Source organism: Sinohyriopsis cumingii, chromosome 1, assembly GCF_028554795.1.
Source record: "Sinohyriopsis cumingii isolate HCF-2022 chromosome 1, ASM2855479v2, whole genome shotgun sequence".
Taxonomy (NCBI): domain Eukaryota; kingdom Metazoa; phylum Mollusca; class Bivalvia; order Unionida; family Unionidae; genus Sinohyriopsis; species Sinohyriopsis cumingii.
Genome location: NC_142961.1, coordinates 96045799 through 96065812, shown reverse-complemented (window position 1 = coordinate 96065812; position 20014 = coordinate 96045799). Strand labels below are relative to the sequence as shown.

The following is a 20014-nucleotide window of genomic DNA, read 5'->3' as shown; positions in this document are numbered from 1 at the left end:
TGTCATAAAAGATTCCATCAACAGGATTGGATTGAAGAAATTCTACAAGATTCATCCTTCTGGCAATGATTCTTATCCAGCATCTCTTGCATTTGATTATTGCGGATACCTCTGCCAAGTGAGTGATCTCAGATCCACTTGGTCCTTTTCTTGTATTAAAATGTTCAGAATGTGCACCCAAGTTGGAACAGCATCAATCCAGCTCTTCTTTCACTTAATGTGCAGGAAGAACAGAGTTTATGCTGTTCCTTTAATCACTTAATGTGCAGGAAGAACAGAGTTTATGCTGTTCCTTTAATCACTTAATATGCAGGAAGAACGGAGTTTATGCTGTTCCTTTAATCACTTAATGTGCAGGAAGAACAGAGTTTATGCTGTTCCTTTAATCACTTAATATGCAGGAAGAACGGAGTTTATGCTGTTCCTTTAATCACTTAATGTACAGGGAGATCAGACCTTATGCTGTTCCTTTAAATATTAAGTGGATACAGCAGCATAGACCCTGATCTGCTGGTACATTAGATGACAGCAGATCCAGGTTTTGGCTGTTTGCTGTCATGAACATCTTGTTCACATTCACAAATGCAGGACATTTGAAGAAATTAATTATTGCTTTATGATGACAGGTGTACTTCATTGAGAAATATTCGGGACAATGAAGAAAAAGACTCAGCTTTTCGAGGGGTATGTCACATGATCAGTGTCAACCCAGGAGGGGTGGTGCAAGACTTTATCTTCTTTTGTGATGCTATTGCATCATGGATGCACCCCAAGCAAGATCTTAAAGAAATGTTCTACAAGGTAAGATTAATATGTAGATAGTGGAAGTGTTGTATTGTACCATAGCATAAACATGGCTGTGTTGTGGCAACTAAAACTTGTACAATTAAATCACACAAAACTTTAGGGAGATACACCATTTAAGTAAATGTAAACATTAAGTACATTAAGATAAAATATAACTGTTAAGATGTTAAAATTCTATAATCTGTATATAAAATAAGGGACAGTGGTAACTTGTAAAATCCTTAAAACATGATTATATGCACAAGTGCACAAGAAAATTTTAAGACCAGGGAATCACTTTTCTTGTGACAGTCTTATCAAAATTTTGAATAAATGTTTTCATTAGTTCACTTAGACCTTAAGGTTAGGTGAAATTATTGAATGATCCTTCATGTATTATCATTTGTGTTTCATTGTGAAATTATTGAATGATCCTTCGTGTATTATCATTTGTGTTTCATTGTGAAATTATTGAATGGTCCTTCATGTATTATCATTTGTGTTTCATTGTGCATTTTTCTTAACAGTTCTAATTTACAGCTCAAAAACAGTGAACAGTTTGCACACATGTTTACAAGGAACATTCTGTCATTAAGGTTTGTCAGAGTTGTTTAAATGATGCTGATCAATCATCCATTATGACCATCATTACTTAAGATACCAAACCATGCAATGATGTCTCAAAATTGCTCAACAGAATTTGACAAATTTGATAAAAGTGTTCTGGCTGGAAGTTCTGTCAAGTGATGCTTTTCTGCTGTCAGATATGGCTGATGTTGCTAATAACAGAAAACCTTTAAAAAGTTTAAACTGACAAGCATTTAAGCTTGGATGCCTTTCAGATATATGCAAATAAAGCTGATTCATGAACAAATCAGGCTGCTGAGACAAAAAATATTAGGAAACTTTATATAACTTTTCAAATACCACTCAAAAAGAATTTGATTAAAAAAAATTCTGGTGTGATAGGCTTTAATATTTTTTACAGATTGTGCTGATCTACCGTCAAATATAGCTACCATTGTTGAAATAGAAAAACATTTTGGCAACATTTTCTTTAAAATAACTGAATTTGACCAAATTTCACAATGCATTCTCAGTTGAAGGATGTACAAAGAATGCCTAGCTACTTTCACATATGCCCACCATGACTAAAAAAGAGAAACCTTTTTTCAAAGTTCTTAAAGTGATTGAGATTTCTATAAAAATATGACTGCATGAATAAAAAGGAAAAATTTAAACTTTATTTTAAAAAGCTGGTCAGTAGAATTGGAGAATTTAACAGCGCTTCCAGGCATAAAAGCCTTTCAATATTTAACATATGGTGTTGATGTGCAGTCAAGTTTGGATGAAGGTATAAAAACAAGAGAAACCTTGACATACTTGTTTCCATAATGTGTGATTGACAGGATTGGAAGAAACTAGAAAGCATCCTACTGATCCATATGTCTTGGCCAACTTCTTGCATTTGGCTGTTAGACAAATGTCAGTTAGATGGGTGATTTAAGGCCAATGCATTTGGCTGTTAGACAAATGTCAGTTTGATGGGTGATTTAAGGCCCATGCATTTGGCTGTTAGACAAATGTCGGTCAGGTGGGTGATTTAAGGCCCATGCATTTGGCTATTAGACAAATGTTAGTCAGCTGTATGATTTAAGGCCAATTTGGCCTCTTGATGTGCAAGTCATGGGTTCCTTGTTATCATGCCCTGTTTGATAATTAAATTTTTTATATACTGTCACCATCAGTGATGGACATATGGTGTTGCAATTGTCCATTGTGTTTTTCACACCTGTATTTTACAATTTGGTCATTTCAGGCACTTTGGTGTGACATTTGTATTCCATTAGCACATTCATATTTTATATCCACTCACCAACATGTAAGGGGGGTGATTTTGCATTCTCCTATTTGTGTGTTTGAACAAGAACAGGGTTAGTTGTTTGTGAAGAGAAAAGTTATTTAAAGAATCTAACTTGTTTCGGGATGCTGTATTTAAAATACTACTAAAGAAAAGATTTATATATTTTTCCAAATGTAAACAAGCACCTTTTGCAATGCAGATTCCAATGATTTGGATCCAAGATAATAGTTCTTAAAAATAATGAAGCGAAAATCATGTTTGTCAGTCAGTTCTGTAACAATGTTGCTTGTAACCAGCATAGCTCAAAAATCACAGAAGATAGTTGGATGTCAATATTGTTTCATAGACAGAGATTAATCTATAAGTGTGTTTATTCCTCCACTCCATTTTGGACAGAGTTGTGGCATGTCAATCAGTTTTATATCTTTACATGAGATGTTGTTTATAATTATATTGAAGGACTTAAATTTTAAACATTCTGCCTCATTATTTTAGAAGAGTTGTGTCTCCTAAATTCCCATTTTCCTTCTAACTTGGGCATTTCAGCACAATTTCTGTTCCTTTGAATAAATTATGGTACATCAGTTTCTGATAGCTCTAGTTCGAATTTTGCAAATGCATTTAACTATGTCAGGTTAAAGGTTTTAGGAGATAGGATGGGAAGGGGTCTGACTAAAACAATAAAGATGATTATTAAATGATAGTTGATTAAGCCAAGGTTAAAGTGTGAAATTTGTTGTTTTTTTGTTAATTTAAGTTGTGTTGTAGTAGATTATATTCCTTTCAGTATTTGTTTCAGAAATGTTATCTGTTATTGTACTGACATGTAGCTGGATAGATTATATATCGTTAGGTTCAGTATTAATTTATTGATGTCATTAGGTTGAATATTAAAGGTTTTTCTGGTATTCACAGATCCTACATGGCTTTAAAGATCAAGTTGGTGAGGAAAACTGGAACAAGTTTTCGGACCAGTTTCCACAACCTTTACGAGAACGTCTAAATATTCATTATGGGATATGACCTGCTTCCAACAAAGGTAGGAAATTCTAGTGGATAAAATGCAGAAAAATGCTGGTTCTCAGAGACAAAAGTCATGTCTTGTCAGACTTAAATTCAGATTTTGTTTAAATGGCACTTTCATCAGTGTGTTGAGAATGCATTTGGTTCCCATCACCATGTAATTTCTGGAAACAAAATTTGTCATGGAAAAGTTATGGAAAGTGGCCAAAATATTTGAAAATCTCCATGGTTTTCTTTCCTATCATGTTGATCTATATTTTCATTTCCTATGTTCAGATCCAACCTTCTTACATTTTTTGTCATAAATTTTAAGAATTCTTGGAAAAAAGAAATTGTTAGTGAATTGATGTAGAAATCCTGTTGTATGCACATGACCACAAAGGGCTATGATGAAAAATCTGCTGGGTCCTTTCATTTGTATGTGATTATGATCTAGAATGCAGATGAAAGAGCTTGTTCTCCAGCTAAAGCAAACACATTTCTTCCTTCAAAGACATCAGTTTTTGAACATTGAGAATGTAATTCGGTCATTTCTTCACCTTTTGCTGAGCCCATGTTGGTGGGAATATTGATATAAGAGGCACTTTACTGCCATAGCACATTATTGACATCATCATCAACAGTTTCTTACAGTTTTGGTTTAAGTTTTTCATGTGTATATATTTCCTAAACCCCTTAATAGCTTCTCATTATACTAAGCATGAATCTTCATGAAGCTAAAACAATTCTAAGAGGAGTTCAGTTTCACCATTTACCTTGAGCTCAAGGTTCCAGTTGTTGAAAATTTGTGTTACGGTCTCAGTTAAAGATTTTTCAGTTGCCAGTATTTTGTAAATCCCTTTACAAATTCTTGTTATACATGGCATTGATAATTATGAAGTTAAGACACTTCTTACTTTGAGAGACTTGCTTGCCCCTTATTTTGGACTCGAGACCAGAGGCCTATAAAATAAACATTCTTGGTTTGATTGAAGATATTTTTTTTTACTTTCTTCCCTTATTTCCATACATAAGGGAATCATCATGAAGTTGAGACAATTCGTACTACAATATTTTGGTATTTTTCAAAATTGATCATTTATGCTGAGGCAACTCCAGAATTTAAGCGTTTGACAAGATGCAAAACTGCCACATTTGCAGACTTACCAACCTTTATGATTTTGCCATAAGACTTACAAATATTACCCTTAAAATATGCAGTTATGGAATAAAAGCAAAAACTATGAAAAAATTATTGTTACCGAAAAATCTTGATAGTTTGTTTAGCTATGTTTGATTTGGATCCTGGTTTCATATTAGAAATAGTGGAATTAGTCGGAGAACCAGAATAACTTTACAGTTGTACCTCAAATGCTTTAAACTACATATTTTTTCATATGAAGTTTCTGCATGATCCAACTGTTGATTATTTAATTTTTTTAATGGCGTCCAGCATGCAGTTGAAGACGAAACAGAAATTAAGCCTCTTAAAAAGTGTTAATAATCAGCACAGAAGAATAAAAAGAAATATTCATATTCTTGTGAATAAAAGCGGGAAGGGACACAATTATGTTTAATGGACATCATGAGTCCATTTGAGTATGTCTCTTGGCAGGAGGTATGATTGTCATGTGAAATGGAAAACAAGTCCAAGACTTGTGTCAAGTTGAGAAATAGCAACAAGCTTTTGAGATCCATAGAGTTTGGAACTGAAGTTTGTGCAACTGTACTAGTGGTAAATAAGGTCTATGTGTACTTTACAAACTTTTCAGTTAATATGTTTACTGTAGCTGCATGTAAGACGTTTTCCAGTTTTACAATAGCAGATATTTTGTTACACTGTACTGAAAACTGTTCAAACTTATGAAAGAAAATCAACTGCCTTACTGAGATGGTCTCATCAGGGTTGGCAGGTCTGCATCTAAAGCTGAAGATTTGACAACTAAAATGCATCAGTAATGCATGGGTCATTTTATATTTTACAGAAAGAACTGTTAATACATTTTTAATGAAGAATTTTACTTAGTTAAATTGCAATCAAGATATTTTAGATTGACATTATAGAGTCATAAAAAATAAACAAAATAACTATTTTATTACTCATAAGATACAGACATGTAGTTCCTCAGCATAGGGATAATGTGCAAAATTAGTAATTGAGTTGTACTAAAGACTTGTGAAAATGGTACTGACAGCTTCCTTGATAGGCGCTCAGCATTAAGAGGTTAGTGTTAAGACTGGTCAGCATATTGTCAGGATAATGTACCTGGGTGGGACATCATGCTACATGTATGTGGCATGATGTCCCAGTGCTAGACATCACTATAAACTACATTGCAGACGTTGTTGCAATATGACTGAAAATTGTTGAAGCTATGTTAAAAATCCAAATCACACATGCACTCATTAAATCATAGATACTGCAGAAATCATGTGCACCTTTTGATAATGGGATGAAGGTCCAAGTCATAATTTGTGTTAAAGGTTTGGTTATAGTTTTTTATTTGCTTTATGTTTTCTTAAACCCATTGATGGATTTTCTTCATACTTGGGATGAATTATTTTTAAATGAACTCATTGTTTGGGACGCACCTGCTTTCAGCATTAATAACCTTTCTCAAACATATGATTTTTGCAAAATTTAATATATTTCATATCATTATCTTAAAATACTTAATTAAAAAGGCCTATGTTTACCCAAATATATGACAACAAAATAATTGTGATTAATTGTTCCACTCAGCCAGGTTTGATCAAACATGGTTGGAATGTTCTTAGAATATTGCTTTGTCAAAATTACATCATGGGTGCCTGCCTCTCAACAGTGATTTCCTTAGCTATCAGTTGGAAAAAATATTTTCAACTTTTTCTATATAACAGCTGGTGTGACTTGTAGTCAAATCCAGTTTTGATCAAACTTGGAATATTGTGTTCTGGGTGGCGCCACTAGCAGTGATGTAGCTTCCATAGCAACCAGGATAAAAACCTATTTTTGACTCCCATTTCAGAATGCATGAGCTAATATTGACCAGACTTGTCAGTGTTTCTTAAGACATGCTTTATTGTGTCTGATGTGGAAAACCCACTTCAGCTTTTTCTGAATGGTCTTGTCCAGTTTTGATAAAAATTTCATTTAAATGTTTCTTAGGAATGCTCTGTCAAAATTATGACCAGGGATGGATTCCATAGCATTGGTGTAGTGTTAACAGCAACTTGGCAGAAAACCTACACTTGATACTTATCTGTTACTAAGTCTGAAAGTTAGGCAATGGTTGAAGTAAATTTAATGAATTACAATCATTTTGTTTATTTACAAAAGGTAATGTGCAGTTGGTTTTCATATGATATCAACTTGTAAAAAGCGAGTCTATGGCTCCCCAACCTTGGCATCATTATATACCTGGGAGAATAAAAAATTTGGAAACTACCGTAATTTTACTTTTTATCATAGAACAACTTTCTCAACAAAACCACTTTACAGTATCAGGCCACATTTCATGGGTACACTAGGGTTTAAAATAGAAAACTAGAAACTGCAAGTAAAATTGTCTTGCTATTTTGACCCAACATCTTATGTTTGAATGAAGCAATCAAAGCTCTTTCAAATGTACACTTACTGATTCATCAAACAAGCACTTTGATATGTTGGAGATTATTAAATTGTGTTGTTTTGTTGTTAATAGTGAATTGTCGCCCATGACTTGTGACAGTGGCGTTTTACATAAGTAGCTTGTTATTCACTGATGATAAATTAAAAGCAGTAGTTTATTAGTTCCACTGGTCATAGACCAGAGGAGCTTATGGGATGGGTAGTTGTCACTTTAATATTTCTTTCACAGCAGTCATCTTGAAAACTTGCTATCATTACTCCTGAATATATTGGTCATGTCAAAATGGGCCTTTCACTACAAGGCTTTTTTTATGTCTAGTTGCTCTTAAATTGAAACTGGTTCAATATGGCAGCTATGGCAGCCATCTTTAAAATCTTGCTATTGCTACTCCTGAATAGAAAGCCATCACATGGTATTTTCAATGTAATTATTATATCTGGAAGACATCTTAGATGTCTAGTTGGCACTGATTGCAAATGATGCTGATCTGATATCCACTTTGGCCACAATAGCAGCCATCTTGAAAATAACAGAGAGACTTATCCACAATGGATGGTCATATTGGCGTTGGATTTTCACCAAAAGACTTCTTACATCTTGTTGGACCTAATTGAAAATGGTATCCCACAGGTATCAACTGTGGTTGTAACAAGAAAATGTTGAAAACCAGGTCAGCTGGAGTTGACTACCTTTATGTGTCAGACCGCTCCGGTGGCCTAGTGGTTAGAGTGTCCGCCTCGGATGCAGGAGGTTGTGGGTTCAGACCTCAGCCGAGTCATACCAAAGTCTTACAAAAATGGTACTAACAGCTGCCTCGCTAGGCGTTTAGCATTAAGAGGTTAGTCTTAGTTGGCCTGGTGTCGGGATAATGTGTCTGGGTGTGACATCATGCTACATGTCTGTGTGTGTCTTTGCTTTTCCCTAGCATGATATAGCTAATAATGTGTTAAAAGTGCTGTTAAAACCATCAAAAACAAAAGTATCTTGTTTGTCCTAAATGAGAATTGTATCCAGTATGGCAGCCACAGTGGCCAATTTGAAAAGCTTACTATTCCAGAATACCAGAAGTGGTTTCAGCACTTAGCAATAAAAAGAATTGGGTCTTATACTGAATTTCTGGATGAAAATTTCTGACAGTGAGCGTCTCTGTCTTTGAGAGACTTTCTTTTTTAAAGTTTTTTCTTACATAAACAGTATTAAAAACTTGGCTTTTATTACTCAGCTTGTGTTGCTTTGCAATAAAATGTTAAACCAAGCCAGATTTACCTGGAGGAGGGGAACACCAGTTTTTCTTTAGGGTAACACGAATGAAACTAACACTAAAATAATGCAGACAGAAAACAGGACATTATAGGTTCAGTCCCACTCCCTACAGTAACAAGTGCATTTCTTCTCAAGATAAATTGAATAACTCTTAGCTAATCTTGTAGATTAATTTCATAATAAATGTTTGCAATGCAGTTAATCTTTGTTAAGACTGATTTTCACGTTTTTCTTTCTCTTTTGCAGGTCAGGGGTAAACCGGGAACTGTGCTGGCAGAAGGGAACCTGCTGTGCACACCAAGGGGCCTTGGGGTTGGCATCGCGTTGGGAGGGTTAGGGCCAGCTCAGAGGTTGGGTCTCTAGAGCCAAATCATTTCGCTCCTCGGGTCGTCGGGCATGCTTTGGGACTGAGTTGGGTTAGTCCACAGCATATAGCTTCATCGGCTCGACCTACTGAGCATTCGCGAGTCATCACTGGGAGGGACGCGTCACTGGGAGGGATCAACTTCGCATACATCTATAGTTAATATTATCGTAATTAAAACCAACATGTTTGCAGCAGTGGCAGAGATGGAACTTCATATATACAAGTAATTGATTTGCAAAAGTCTGTAACAAGTTATCAAATATTAATCTAATGATTTGAAAGATTGCTTTTTTTGTTGTTGTTATCTTCATTTCCTTGAGAATCATATTTCTTGACTGAGACTTGATATGCATTTCTGATTAGACAGATTAGTGATCATCTATTCATGATGTAGTTCTTCCAAAATTAGAAATAACTTTGAAAAATCAAGGTGAATCCTATGTCAATATGTATTGAGCAATTTCTTTTAGCACTGTATATTCACTCATTATGTATTTACATTAAAACTGGAGATAAAATATTGATAAAAATTGGTTTTGTGCCGGTTATTAAGGAACATGATCATATCTTCAAGCCGCCTATTACTATCTAATCTAGTAGTGTTCTATCATGATTATATATATCATGTGTATTGGTTGTGGTAACCCATCCATTAACCTCTGCCACTGCAGCTAGCTTGTTAGCATATACCATGTTTAGTAATTCTGTCTGCTTTATACAACCCTTGAAAACAGGAATGTTAATATTTTATCCTTCCATTTTGATAACAGCAGAATGTACCCTATTTAGGAATGAATGGTAAAATGTTGCACACATGCATGCACTATAGACTCATAAACTTCGTAAATATTCCATAGCTGTTTCGTTTTCTTTCAACAGCAGAATACATGTCTTGCCAAGGTATTCAAGCTTCAGTCCATATATGACAATCTTTCCCTTTTTTCATTCTCTTATATTTTACTTGTCTGAGAACTCGTTTTGTGATCTTATTTTATCCTCTAGATTAACCTTGATCTACTGTACTGTGTAGGCACTTCAGATTTCTAAATTACTTGTAAACCAACAATTTTAAAGCTAAAGTAGTTCTTTGCTGAGTAATATAAACAAAATTAACAGGAATGTGTTATGGGTACACTGCAGTGTTTAACTGGCTGATTAACCAACTTTTGTTCCGAGTCCAAGTGGAAATGATGCTTTGGTTGACCTATTTGATTCTGTTTATGATATTAGTTTTGTAGGTGGACAAGTGTACATTAATATTTCAGAAAGTTTTCATGATCATGTTTACATGTATGTTATCTTCACTGTTATAATGACTGCAAATTATTGTTACCACTTGTAGACATTTGTGGAAACTTGCTTGCAAGAATGGACTCCTAGATACTGTGTATGCAGTGCACTGTAATCTGCAATAACAGACCCAGATATGTAGTAATATAATGCATCAAGAGGTCAGACTCTGTGTGGTTTGCTTGAAAGCATTACTTGAAAGAACAGCACACCATGTATACTCGCTTATAAATCGAGTCAAACTACAAACCACAAAGGTCATGATCTGCTGAGGCATAAAGTGAGATTACAGCATATTTGGGTTGGTGTTTGCAGTTGGGTGAAGGCAGTGTCTGTTGGAATATGGTAAATAATGAAGACACGAGTCCTGACATTACTTTGAAAATGCTTGAGTTTATAAAGCGCTGATGTAACCAAAATGTAAAAATAAGATTACTCTGTCAGAAGAATTCCAACTATGACAGATTCAGAACAATTTCAAAAAAAAATTGGCGTTCCAGTGTGAAACTGGACATTCACTATATACATTCATCATTCTGTTGATAATTGTACAAGTAAGGTGCTATAATTTTTGTGATAAATGCTCCTATTTTCTGAAGGTGTTGTTAAAATACCTCTAACAAAACCAGAAAATTTCAACCCAATTAGAAACTGTTTCACTTGCAACTTTACTGACTTAATTCTGTCATGGCATTTTGAACTAGGTTAGGTCAACTTAAGTCACACAAATGCTGCAGTCTGGTACACAGTTTGGAGTTAGCACTTAAAAATTTAATTGAAAAAATCCTAACCTGCTATTTACACATTATTTCTTTGTAAGATTTGTATTCCTCTTCATCTAAGCAGGACTAAGTCTTGCATGCAAGTTTGCATGGAGTCACAGGCTTGATATAGTGATCACTTTGGCATCTATACATGTATATCCACACAGATGAATGTCCATGTTAAAGTCTTATTTTATAGCTCATCAAAAAAGGGATTTTTTATTATACTGTATTTATATTTACAAATAAGCATGTGCACACAAAAAAATCCACTGATTATGGAGGAGAAAGTGTGCTATTTTGCTTGCGCACAATTTAAGTAAGTGGAAAAAGTTTTGAATATCTTTATATGGGAAATCTTGAGCACACAATTGCAACTTTAACAATGTCTTTTCCATCAGTAGTCCAGTCACATTTAGCTGATGTCACTATCAAATGTCATTTCCTTCCAAAATTGAAATATTTGTAGAAAAAGGTTGAAGACAAAAAGATCTGTCATAAGATTCCGATCTTACTGATGTTGAAATTGCTTGCATTTACAAGATAACATTTTGAATCAAGTTTATTTTAGCAAATTGCTAGTATTTTCTTCTCACTTGTTCAGTAGAAAATATGATTCTGTGCACTTTTTCTTGATCATTAACCATGTATAAATATGAAGTGTTTTATTCAGTTTGTCAGCTTTATTAAGTGTAATAAAGCTTTTTTCTTTGTTAGAATCCCCAGATTAAGTCGTGTAGACAAATTTTGACATCATCTTGATTATGCGATTTTTGATTTTAACATTTGTTTGAACTGATTAGTTTGCCTGTAATTGTTTTGAACTCTCTTGTGTCTCTCAAATCTGCATCTATAGATTAGTAAAGGAACTTGGATAGTCCAGTTTCTTGTACAGTCATTTCAGACCAGTTTTCATTGAAACCAAAATGGTAAATATTATAAATGACTGTTCTTCATATTGAGATCTGGTCTTTCAGTGAAAGTACAGGATGCTTAGCTAGTGGGTAAATCAAACATTATTTTGTGCAGTAATGTTTTTCCTTCTGAAGTTGTTCAGAAATAGACCTTGAAATTGTTGAAATGAATGAATGAAAACTAGTTTTAAAACCGAGTACCTTGTTTAATGAAATTTTATTAGCTGCTGAAATTCTTTGTGTACATCACATTACATGAAAGCTTTATCAAATGCAGTTTAGACTCCTGAAAGCTGTTGTTGGCTTGGTACTAGTTCTTCCATGTTTAAGGCATAATGTCCATTCTGTGTTACTGAATATAGTGTGTTTTAGGAAAAACAGTATCAGACTTTGTGTTACTAAAATTGGTAATAAAGTGTTTTACCACTGACCTTTCATGTCAAAATTTGTGTTAAGGGAGGAAATTCAAATTTAGTTATCTAATTAGACTTGATAGTAATCCAGCAGATGTTGATACTTCAAACAGGAAATCACAACAACTTTGTAAATTAGGTTTCAAATATTAACATACAGTCTTTAATAGAGAATTTCAGAAAATATTATATTAATGTTTCTTTAGGGTAGTTAGTGTCTGTAAGATTATGAAAGGGACAAAACAGAATTTCTGGAGTTACATTTTTTCATTTGATCTGTGTGAATTAGTATCACTGAAAACCTTCAAGCTATCAATATTATCAGTACTGTAATTAATGATTGATTCATGTTTTACAAAGCTCCAAGCCATCGATTTTATCAGTACTGTCATCAATGATTGATTCCTGTTTTACAAAGCTCCAAGCCATCAATATTTTCAGTACTGTTAATAATAATTGATTCCTGTTTTACAAAGTTCCAAGTCATCAGTATTATCAGTACTGTCATTAATGATTGATTCCTGTTTCACAAAGTTCCATGTCATCAGTATTACCATTACTGTCATTAATGATTGATTCCTGTTTTACAAAGCTCCAAGTCATTAATATTATCAGTACTGTTAATAATGATTGATTCCTGTTTTACAAAGTTCCAAGTCATCAGTATTACCATTACTGTCATTAGTGATTGATTCCTGTTTTACAAAGCTCCAAGCCATTAATATTATCAGTACTGTTAATAATGATTGATTCCTGTTTTACAAAGTTCCAAGTCATCAGTATTATCATTACTGTCATTAATGATTGATTCCTGTTTTACAAAGTTCCAAGTCATCAATATTATCAGTACTGTTAATAATGATTGATTCCTGTTTTATAAAGTTCCAAGTCATCAATATTATCATTACTGTCATTAATGATTGATTCTTGTTTTACAAAGCTCCAAGTCATCAATTTTATCGGTACTGTCATGAATGATTGATTCCTGTTTTACAAAGCTCCAAGCCATCAGTATTATCAGTACTGTTAACGATTGATTCCTGTTTTACAAAGTTCCAAGTCATCAATATTATTAGTACTGTTAATAATGATTGATTCCTGTTTTACAAAGCTCCATGGGGCCCCTAGTGGTCTAAAGCACTCTCTGTTACGGATCACTGCCATCTCACCTCTGTCCACATGGGTTTGGATCTTGGATTCGGCTAATGTGGGTATGTGAAAAAGCTTGCCAATAGCTTCTCGTGGGTCGGTGGTTCTTTCCGGGGTTTTCCTGGGTTCTTCCTCCACCGTTAATACAGGCCGCCATGTATAGCCTATCATGTGCTGAAAAATGGCGTTAAACCCTACAACAACAACAAAGCTCCAAGTCATCAGTATTATCATTACTGTCATTAATGATTGATTCCTGTTTTACAAAGTTCCAAGTCGTCAATATTATTAGTACTGTTAATAATGATTGATTCCTGTTTTACAAGGCTCCAAGCTATCAATATTATCAGTACTGTTAATAATGATTGATTCCTGTTTTACAAAGTTCCAAGTCGTAAATTTTATCAGTACTGTTAATGATTGATTCTTGTTTTACAAAGTTCCAAAGTCATCAATATTATCAGTACTGTCATTAATAATTCATTCACATTTATTTCTGTCCTAATGAAACTTTTTTCTTAAATATGATATTGTCTCTAAGGCAGCATTGTATGATCTTTTACATTATCAATAAATAGGAACTGAATATATTATGTTTCAATACACAAGTTAGTTCAGATTTTAGAATGTTTACCATACCAGTGGACGTGACCGTTAACTTCCTAGCCTAGCAGCAGGAGAGGGGTTGAGATGCTGACAAAGTTTGAGTTGGGGAAGGAAAAGTGAAGTCAGAAGTTAAATCAGTCTGTTCATGTCATTTAAATATTTCAAAGGCAAATGTTCTAGAACATTTGTTGACACCATCCTTAATAAAGATAATTTAAAGTTCTTGTCATTTAACCTATGTAGTAGTGTCATAGGTCATGGGCCATTTTAATTTGACTTTATTTTTGCAACAGGAAAAATAATTTAATGAACCCTAAGCCACCTTCAAAACCACATTCTTAACTTTTTGAAAATCACATTTGATATAAATTTGGGGAAGAAAAACTAACCAGTTATTGGTGAGCTGTTGATTGATTGTCAAATGTACAACATGCAGATCTGTTGCAAACACCAGCATTACTTTTACCTGAAGAGTTAAGAACATGGATCAAATAAATATGAAATAATTATCTTGAATGATGGAAGGTGACAGAATACAACTGATAGAAGTATCTAAAGTTTGTTTTAAGGCAAGAGTGTGAGGTTGCTCTGGCAAGTATTTCATTTGTACTATATTGACTGTATCCATGAGTAATCTGTAATTATTTATATTGTATATAATTTAAACATATGTTTATACTTGGAATATTATGTAGTTTCGATATTTTTATCTTGAAATCTCTACTATTTTTTACAAGTCTTTGTAAACTACAGCAGAAAACTCATGGGTACAGACATCTTTGTTATTTTTTTTATAGGTGATACTGCAGACACTGAACTTTGATAAAGGGAGAATGAACACCTTATTGTGGGAGGGGTTACACCTTGTGGAGGGAGGTGTTGTAGCGTTCCATCAGTCATGTCACATCTGTCACAAATTTCATTTCAGCTCAACCATTTTGAGTTTAATTTTTCAATATTTGTTTGACAGAATTTCAGAGAGTTGTAGTTTCTGTTTGAATTGACCATTTATCTTGATCCAGTTAACTTGGAGACATTTCTTGCATTTAATAATTGAAATGGATTTATTGTAAGCATTTAAATGCCTGACATATATGTGTAAAAGGTTACTAAATTTTGAAAGTGAATAAAATCATTGTTCTTAATATTTGGGGGTAAAATATTGTTTTTCTTAAAATTAACAAATTCTGTTGTGCTATTTTGTTTTAAAAAGTTCAGTTATGGGTGTGACTTGATCTTTCTTACAGTACCTATCTTGTAAAGACGTTTATTATCAGTGCAAGTACAGTATGTATACAGCATTCCCATCTGTAAAGGACCTAGATCTGCTTTTTATACATTGCATGTAGATATGGATCTGTGCTGTTGGCTTGTAATCACAGGTTGTCATTCCACATCAACCTTTGGCGTAAGTAACTAGCCAGAACAGTGTTTTAAATGAATTCCATCTTGCAGATGAATGAGTTGCTACTTTTATCAAGCTAAATTATTTTACACTAATTGATTATTCAGTGTGACTTCCATGTCAGCATGCCTCGACTTGGGAGAAAAACTTAAATGTGAATGGTTTGAAGTGGAGAATCTGGCATGTAACTTTTTTATTGTTTGCTGAGGCTGTAATTGATATTCTTGACTGTGTTCCTAGGTAAATAAGGCACAGTGGTAGCTCAACTGTGTCCCTTAGGTAAATAAGGCACAGTGGTAGCTCAGCTGTGTCCCTAGGTAAATAAGGCACAGTGGTAGCTCAGCTGTGTCCCTAGGTAAATAAGGCACAGTGGTAGCTTAGCTGTGTCCCCTAGGTAAATAAGGCACAGTGGTAGCTCAACTGTGTCCCCTAGGTAAATAAGGCACAGTGGTAGCTCAACTGTGTCCCCTAGGTAAATAAGGTCAGCTGTGTCCCTAGGTAAATAAGGCACAGTGGTAGCTCAACTGTGTCCCTAGGTAAATAAGGCACAGTGGTAGCTCAGCTGTGTCCCTAGGTAAATAAGGCACAGTGGTAGCTCAACTGTGTCCCTAGGTAAATAAGGCACAGTGGTAGCTCAACTGTGTCCCCTAGGTAAATAAGGCACAGTGGTAGCTCAACTGTGTCCCTAGGTAAATAAGGCACAGTGGTAGCTCAACTGTGTCCCTAGGTAAATAAGGCACAGTGGTAGCTCAGCTGTGTCCCTAGGTAAATAAGGCACAGTGGTAGCTCAACTGTGTCCCCTAGGTAAATAAGGCACAGTGGTAGCTCAACTGTGTCCCCTAGGTAAATAAGGCACAGTGGTAGCTCAACTGTGTCCCTAGGCAAATAAGGCACAGTGGTAGCTCAACTGGGTCCCTAGGTAAATAGGGCACAGTGGTAGCTCAGTTGGCAGAGCATTGGACTCACTGATGGTCACAGATGCAATACCCATCCAGGTCAGCTGCATCGGTGTGTCCTTTGGAAAGGCACTTGGCACCTACATCTTTTGGCTTTATGTAAGCAATTGTGTTCAAAGTGCCACTAAACCAACAAAAAATAAAAATGTTCCTGGTAAATAGAACAATTATATCATACCAGTTTTTTCCAGCTTCATCATGTGGTAGACATGGTTTGGTCTGAAACTACATTTTCCAAGGGTCACTGTACAATAAAGTTGATCAGCAACACATAGCACTAGTCAAGACCCTTACCTGCCAATGCAGTATGTGTGAGCACATCTGGGTCAATGCTGTTCATGGTTGGGTACGTGTATGCATGCACAAATAGAGTAATATTCAAATGAGTTACAGTCTACTGCATGTTGAATTGGTGGGGTGGGGTGCTTAAACTTTGGTTCAAAGCATTGACAGCATGTAGTAATAAGGATTAATTTATTAAACAAATGATTGATTAAAATAAGATTATAAATAATTACAATTGAAATTTTTGTCAAAAGATTTAAAAGAAATGGCATCTTGACATGTTCATATTCAGTATTCATGTACAGGTAATTTCAAAACAACAGAAAAATTTTAAAAGGCGTTTTAAAGATTTTTTGATTTTATTATTAAAAGACAACTTTGATACCATCTTTTTACTAGCCTGATAATTCAGTGTCCACTTGTAAATGTCTGCAGTATAACCCTGTTTGTCTATGTGTAGTTTGCAGTGAAATACAGACGACACAATTTTGATATAGACTTAGAGTGGAAAACTCAACCAGGTTCTGCTTTCATTCAGCAGCTATAGCTGCCATAAAACCCCAGCTGTAATAGTGAACGCTGGGTATTTGGAATCTTCAAATTCAAATACTGACCGTAAATTGGAGAAAAAATTCAGTGAAAAATTATGGGTCAAGTAAGTACTAGAGTTGAAAAGTTTTATGAAAGTTAGGGCTGTATAACTAGCTTGTCTGGATACTGCCAAATACCAGCATGTAAATGGAAATATTGATCAACCATTGTGACTGGGTGGTTTAAACATTTGTTGGAATATTAATTGGGGCATTGTCTACTTGAAGGAAATGTACTGCTGTGCACAAATAATTAATGCATGGGAATCAAACATGCACACATCAATAAATTTGAAGTATTTTTTTTAAAAAGGAAGTTTGCAAAGGAATAAAGGTAGAGCATGCAAAACAAAAAGTGGTTCTGCAGATTTGTATTATTAAATATTTGCATAATTGCGCATCAAAGAATAGACCAAGCTCAAATAAATAGTTTAAAGAAAAGTAAAACCTCCGAGTCAGTTGGGTTGACACATAATTATACACATTTAATTAGAAATCTGCAATATTGGGTCTCTTCCCTCCAGTTTTCCAAGTTCAAGGTATATGGGTCAGTATACAGACCAAGGTCTTTCATGTGATCTGCGCATTAACAATATAGATTTTCTTTTCTCAAACAGATGTGCACAATGTAAGGAGTGTCCTATTTATCAAATGATAGGTGCATTAGTCCATCTATAGTCCATTCAGGCCATTGGTTTCAGTTACATTTATTTGATAGTATCATAAATATGTTTATCTTTAATAGTCACAAAATTAAACTTTGTAAAAGCTTTTGATGAATAATTTTGTGTAAACAGATTAAAGATGGGTAAATCTGTAATAAAGTGTAATTCTCTATGTCTGAATAGAAGACCATGATAGAATATGTACAAAGTGTAACATTTTTATGTGCCCAGTATTAAGTTGGACATAACGGTTCAAATTTTGGTGTCTGTTCAAACATCCATCTCTAACTCCATTTGTTATCTTTTGCTCAGCTTGCCCACAACTGTTGTAAGAATTGGAGAGATTTTCTTAAATCTATACCCATGTATGTATTGTGTCTCGATGGTATGTTGCATAACACAGCGAGGCCTCCTGTCACAAGGTGAAGGTCATATCATGGGTAAATGTTTCTTGTACTTGCATCCTTGTCTGGAGTACAGTTTTTGAACCACAAAAGATGCTTTAACAAAACATTTTGTAGTGTCTAAATCATAACTCACCATTGTGTCACATACTATAGCAATGCCTCTGCAAGTAAATGTCCTCCATCCATGTATTTGAACCACTAAAGATATATTAGTTAAACTTTATACATCATGACTTACCAGTGCCTTGCTTAGTCATACATAAGGCCAGGATTGCAACAAGGAATAATAAAGTAAAATACCTATTTCCTTATTAAGGTGGGGTTTTTTTGTTTACTCTCTTACACACAATGACAAGACTACATTTCTTAATGGCATATCATGCATTGGAAAGTTCCAAGCTCAGGTCAAGGTCATTGTCAGGGAAAAAGACCACGATGGGTGTATCACGAGCCATTGGTGTTATTCTGGCCTTGTTGTACTGTTAGAAATGTATTGCGTATGAAAAAGTATTTCAACAGATTTTCATGACAAACTGGACTTGGTCTGTATTTGAATACTAGTATAGGGTATACATAATTTGTTGTGGGTCTTTTTTTTTATTATTTTTTTTTTATTTTTGTATTTAAGGTGGGCTTAGTTTTAATGATTCAGAATTTTTATATTTAATATTTATTTATTTATAATTGATCAGTAATATTTACTAGTAATTACGGGGTGGGAAATGAATCAGCTGGACTGTCTTTATTGTTAGATGGTGTGTTTATATCTTCCAGATACACAGCTGTCAAGTAACTCTAACTGATTGATATAAATTCTTGTTTCTTACTCTGCTGGAAAAGACTCTATGCTTTTCTTTCCTCTTGTACATAGACTTTTAATTTGCATGCTGAATAATAAAATTGTCTTAAATTTCATGTGTTGAGTTTGGTATGTTTAGTTAACCTGGCCTTAAGGTCAACTTTGAGCTAATGGTATGCAGAATCCATCAACGATTGCTATTTTAAACTTTCTTAAAGGGTTTTTAAATAATTCTTCGACTTCACGTTCTACATTCATATGCTTCAATACTTTACATAATGGAAATGAAACTTGTATCTGCCTCCAAGCCATTATGAATCATACTTCACCTTTAGTCTTAGTAAGTATGTGAGTTATTCTAGTTCAGAATTATTTAACCCCATCATGTCTTACAAATTTCAAACAGTACCCTTCATCATTTGTGCAGTCTTTAGGAAAATGATGTTATTTCATTGTTAAATCATACTATTTTTCGAAGATGCAACACATGTACATGTGTGTGCTTTGATATGATATGGAAACAAAACCAAGTGCCTGTTTACATTTAAACCCATTTTAGTGTAAAGTTTGCATCAGGTGCCTGTTTATAAAAGCTGTCGGCTTCCCTTGTTACATGTTCTGGACTGACAAGTAAATAAAATTGGCAGTATTAATCTTAATTGACATAGTCAAGTGATATTGAGCTTCGGAGCTTCTTGTGGGTAGAAAATGCACATTAATATTATCAAAGTGTGATGCAGGATGGGCATAAAACGCACATTTATATTCTCAAGGTGAATATCAGCATCTGCTGGGACAAGTAAGACATCCAATATTTCCTGGTAGGTTTTAAATGCACAATAGTTTATTTTGAAATGGACTATTGGCATGCAGAATAA

General features: G+C 34.4%; 1 protein-coding gene across 5 annotated transcripts in view; it reads left to right on the top strand.

The window, feature by feature from the left end:
* LOC149807383 (transportin-1-like) overlaps window positions 1-19252 on the top strand; it is a 123241-nt gene extending 103989 nt beyond the window's left edge. For 2 of the 5 annotated variants that reach the window (XM_089965995.1, XM_089966015.1), the window contains 3 exons: window positions 627-801; window positions 3566-3689; window positions 8773-19252. In XM_089965995.1, the coding sequence (XP_089822121.1) occupies window positions 627-801; window positions 3566-3673 (283 nt within the window). In that variant the 3' untranslated portion in view covers window positions 3674-3689; window positions 8773-19252. The remainder of the gene's footprint in view (window positions 1-626; window positions 802-3565; window positions 3690-8772) is intronic. The other 3 variants (XR_016422489.1, XR_016422488.1, XR_016422487.1) reach the window with 3 other exon arrangements.
* The last annotated feature ends 762 nt before the right edge of the window (window positions 19253-20014 follow it).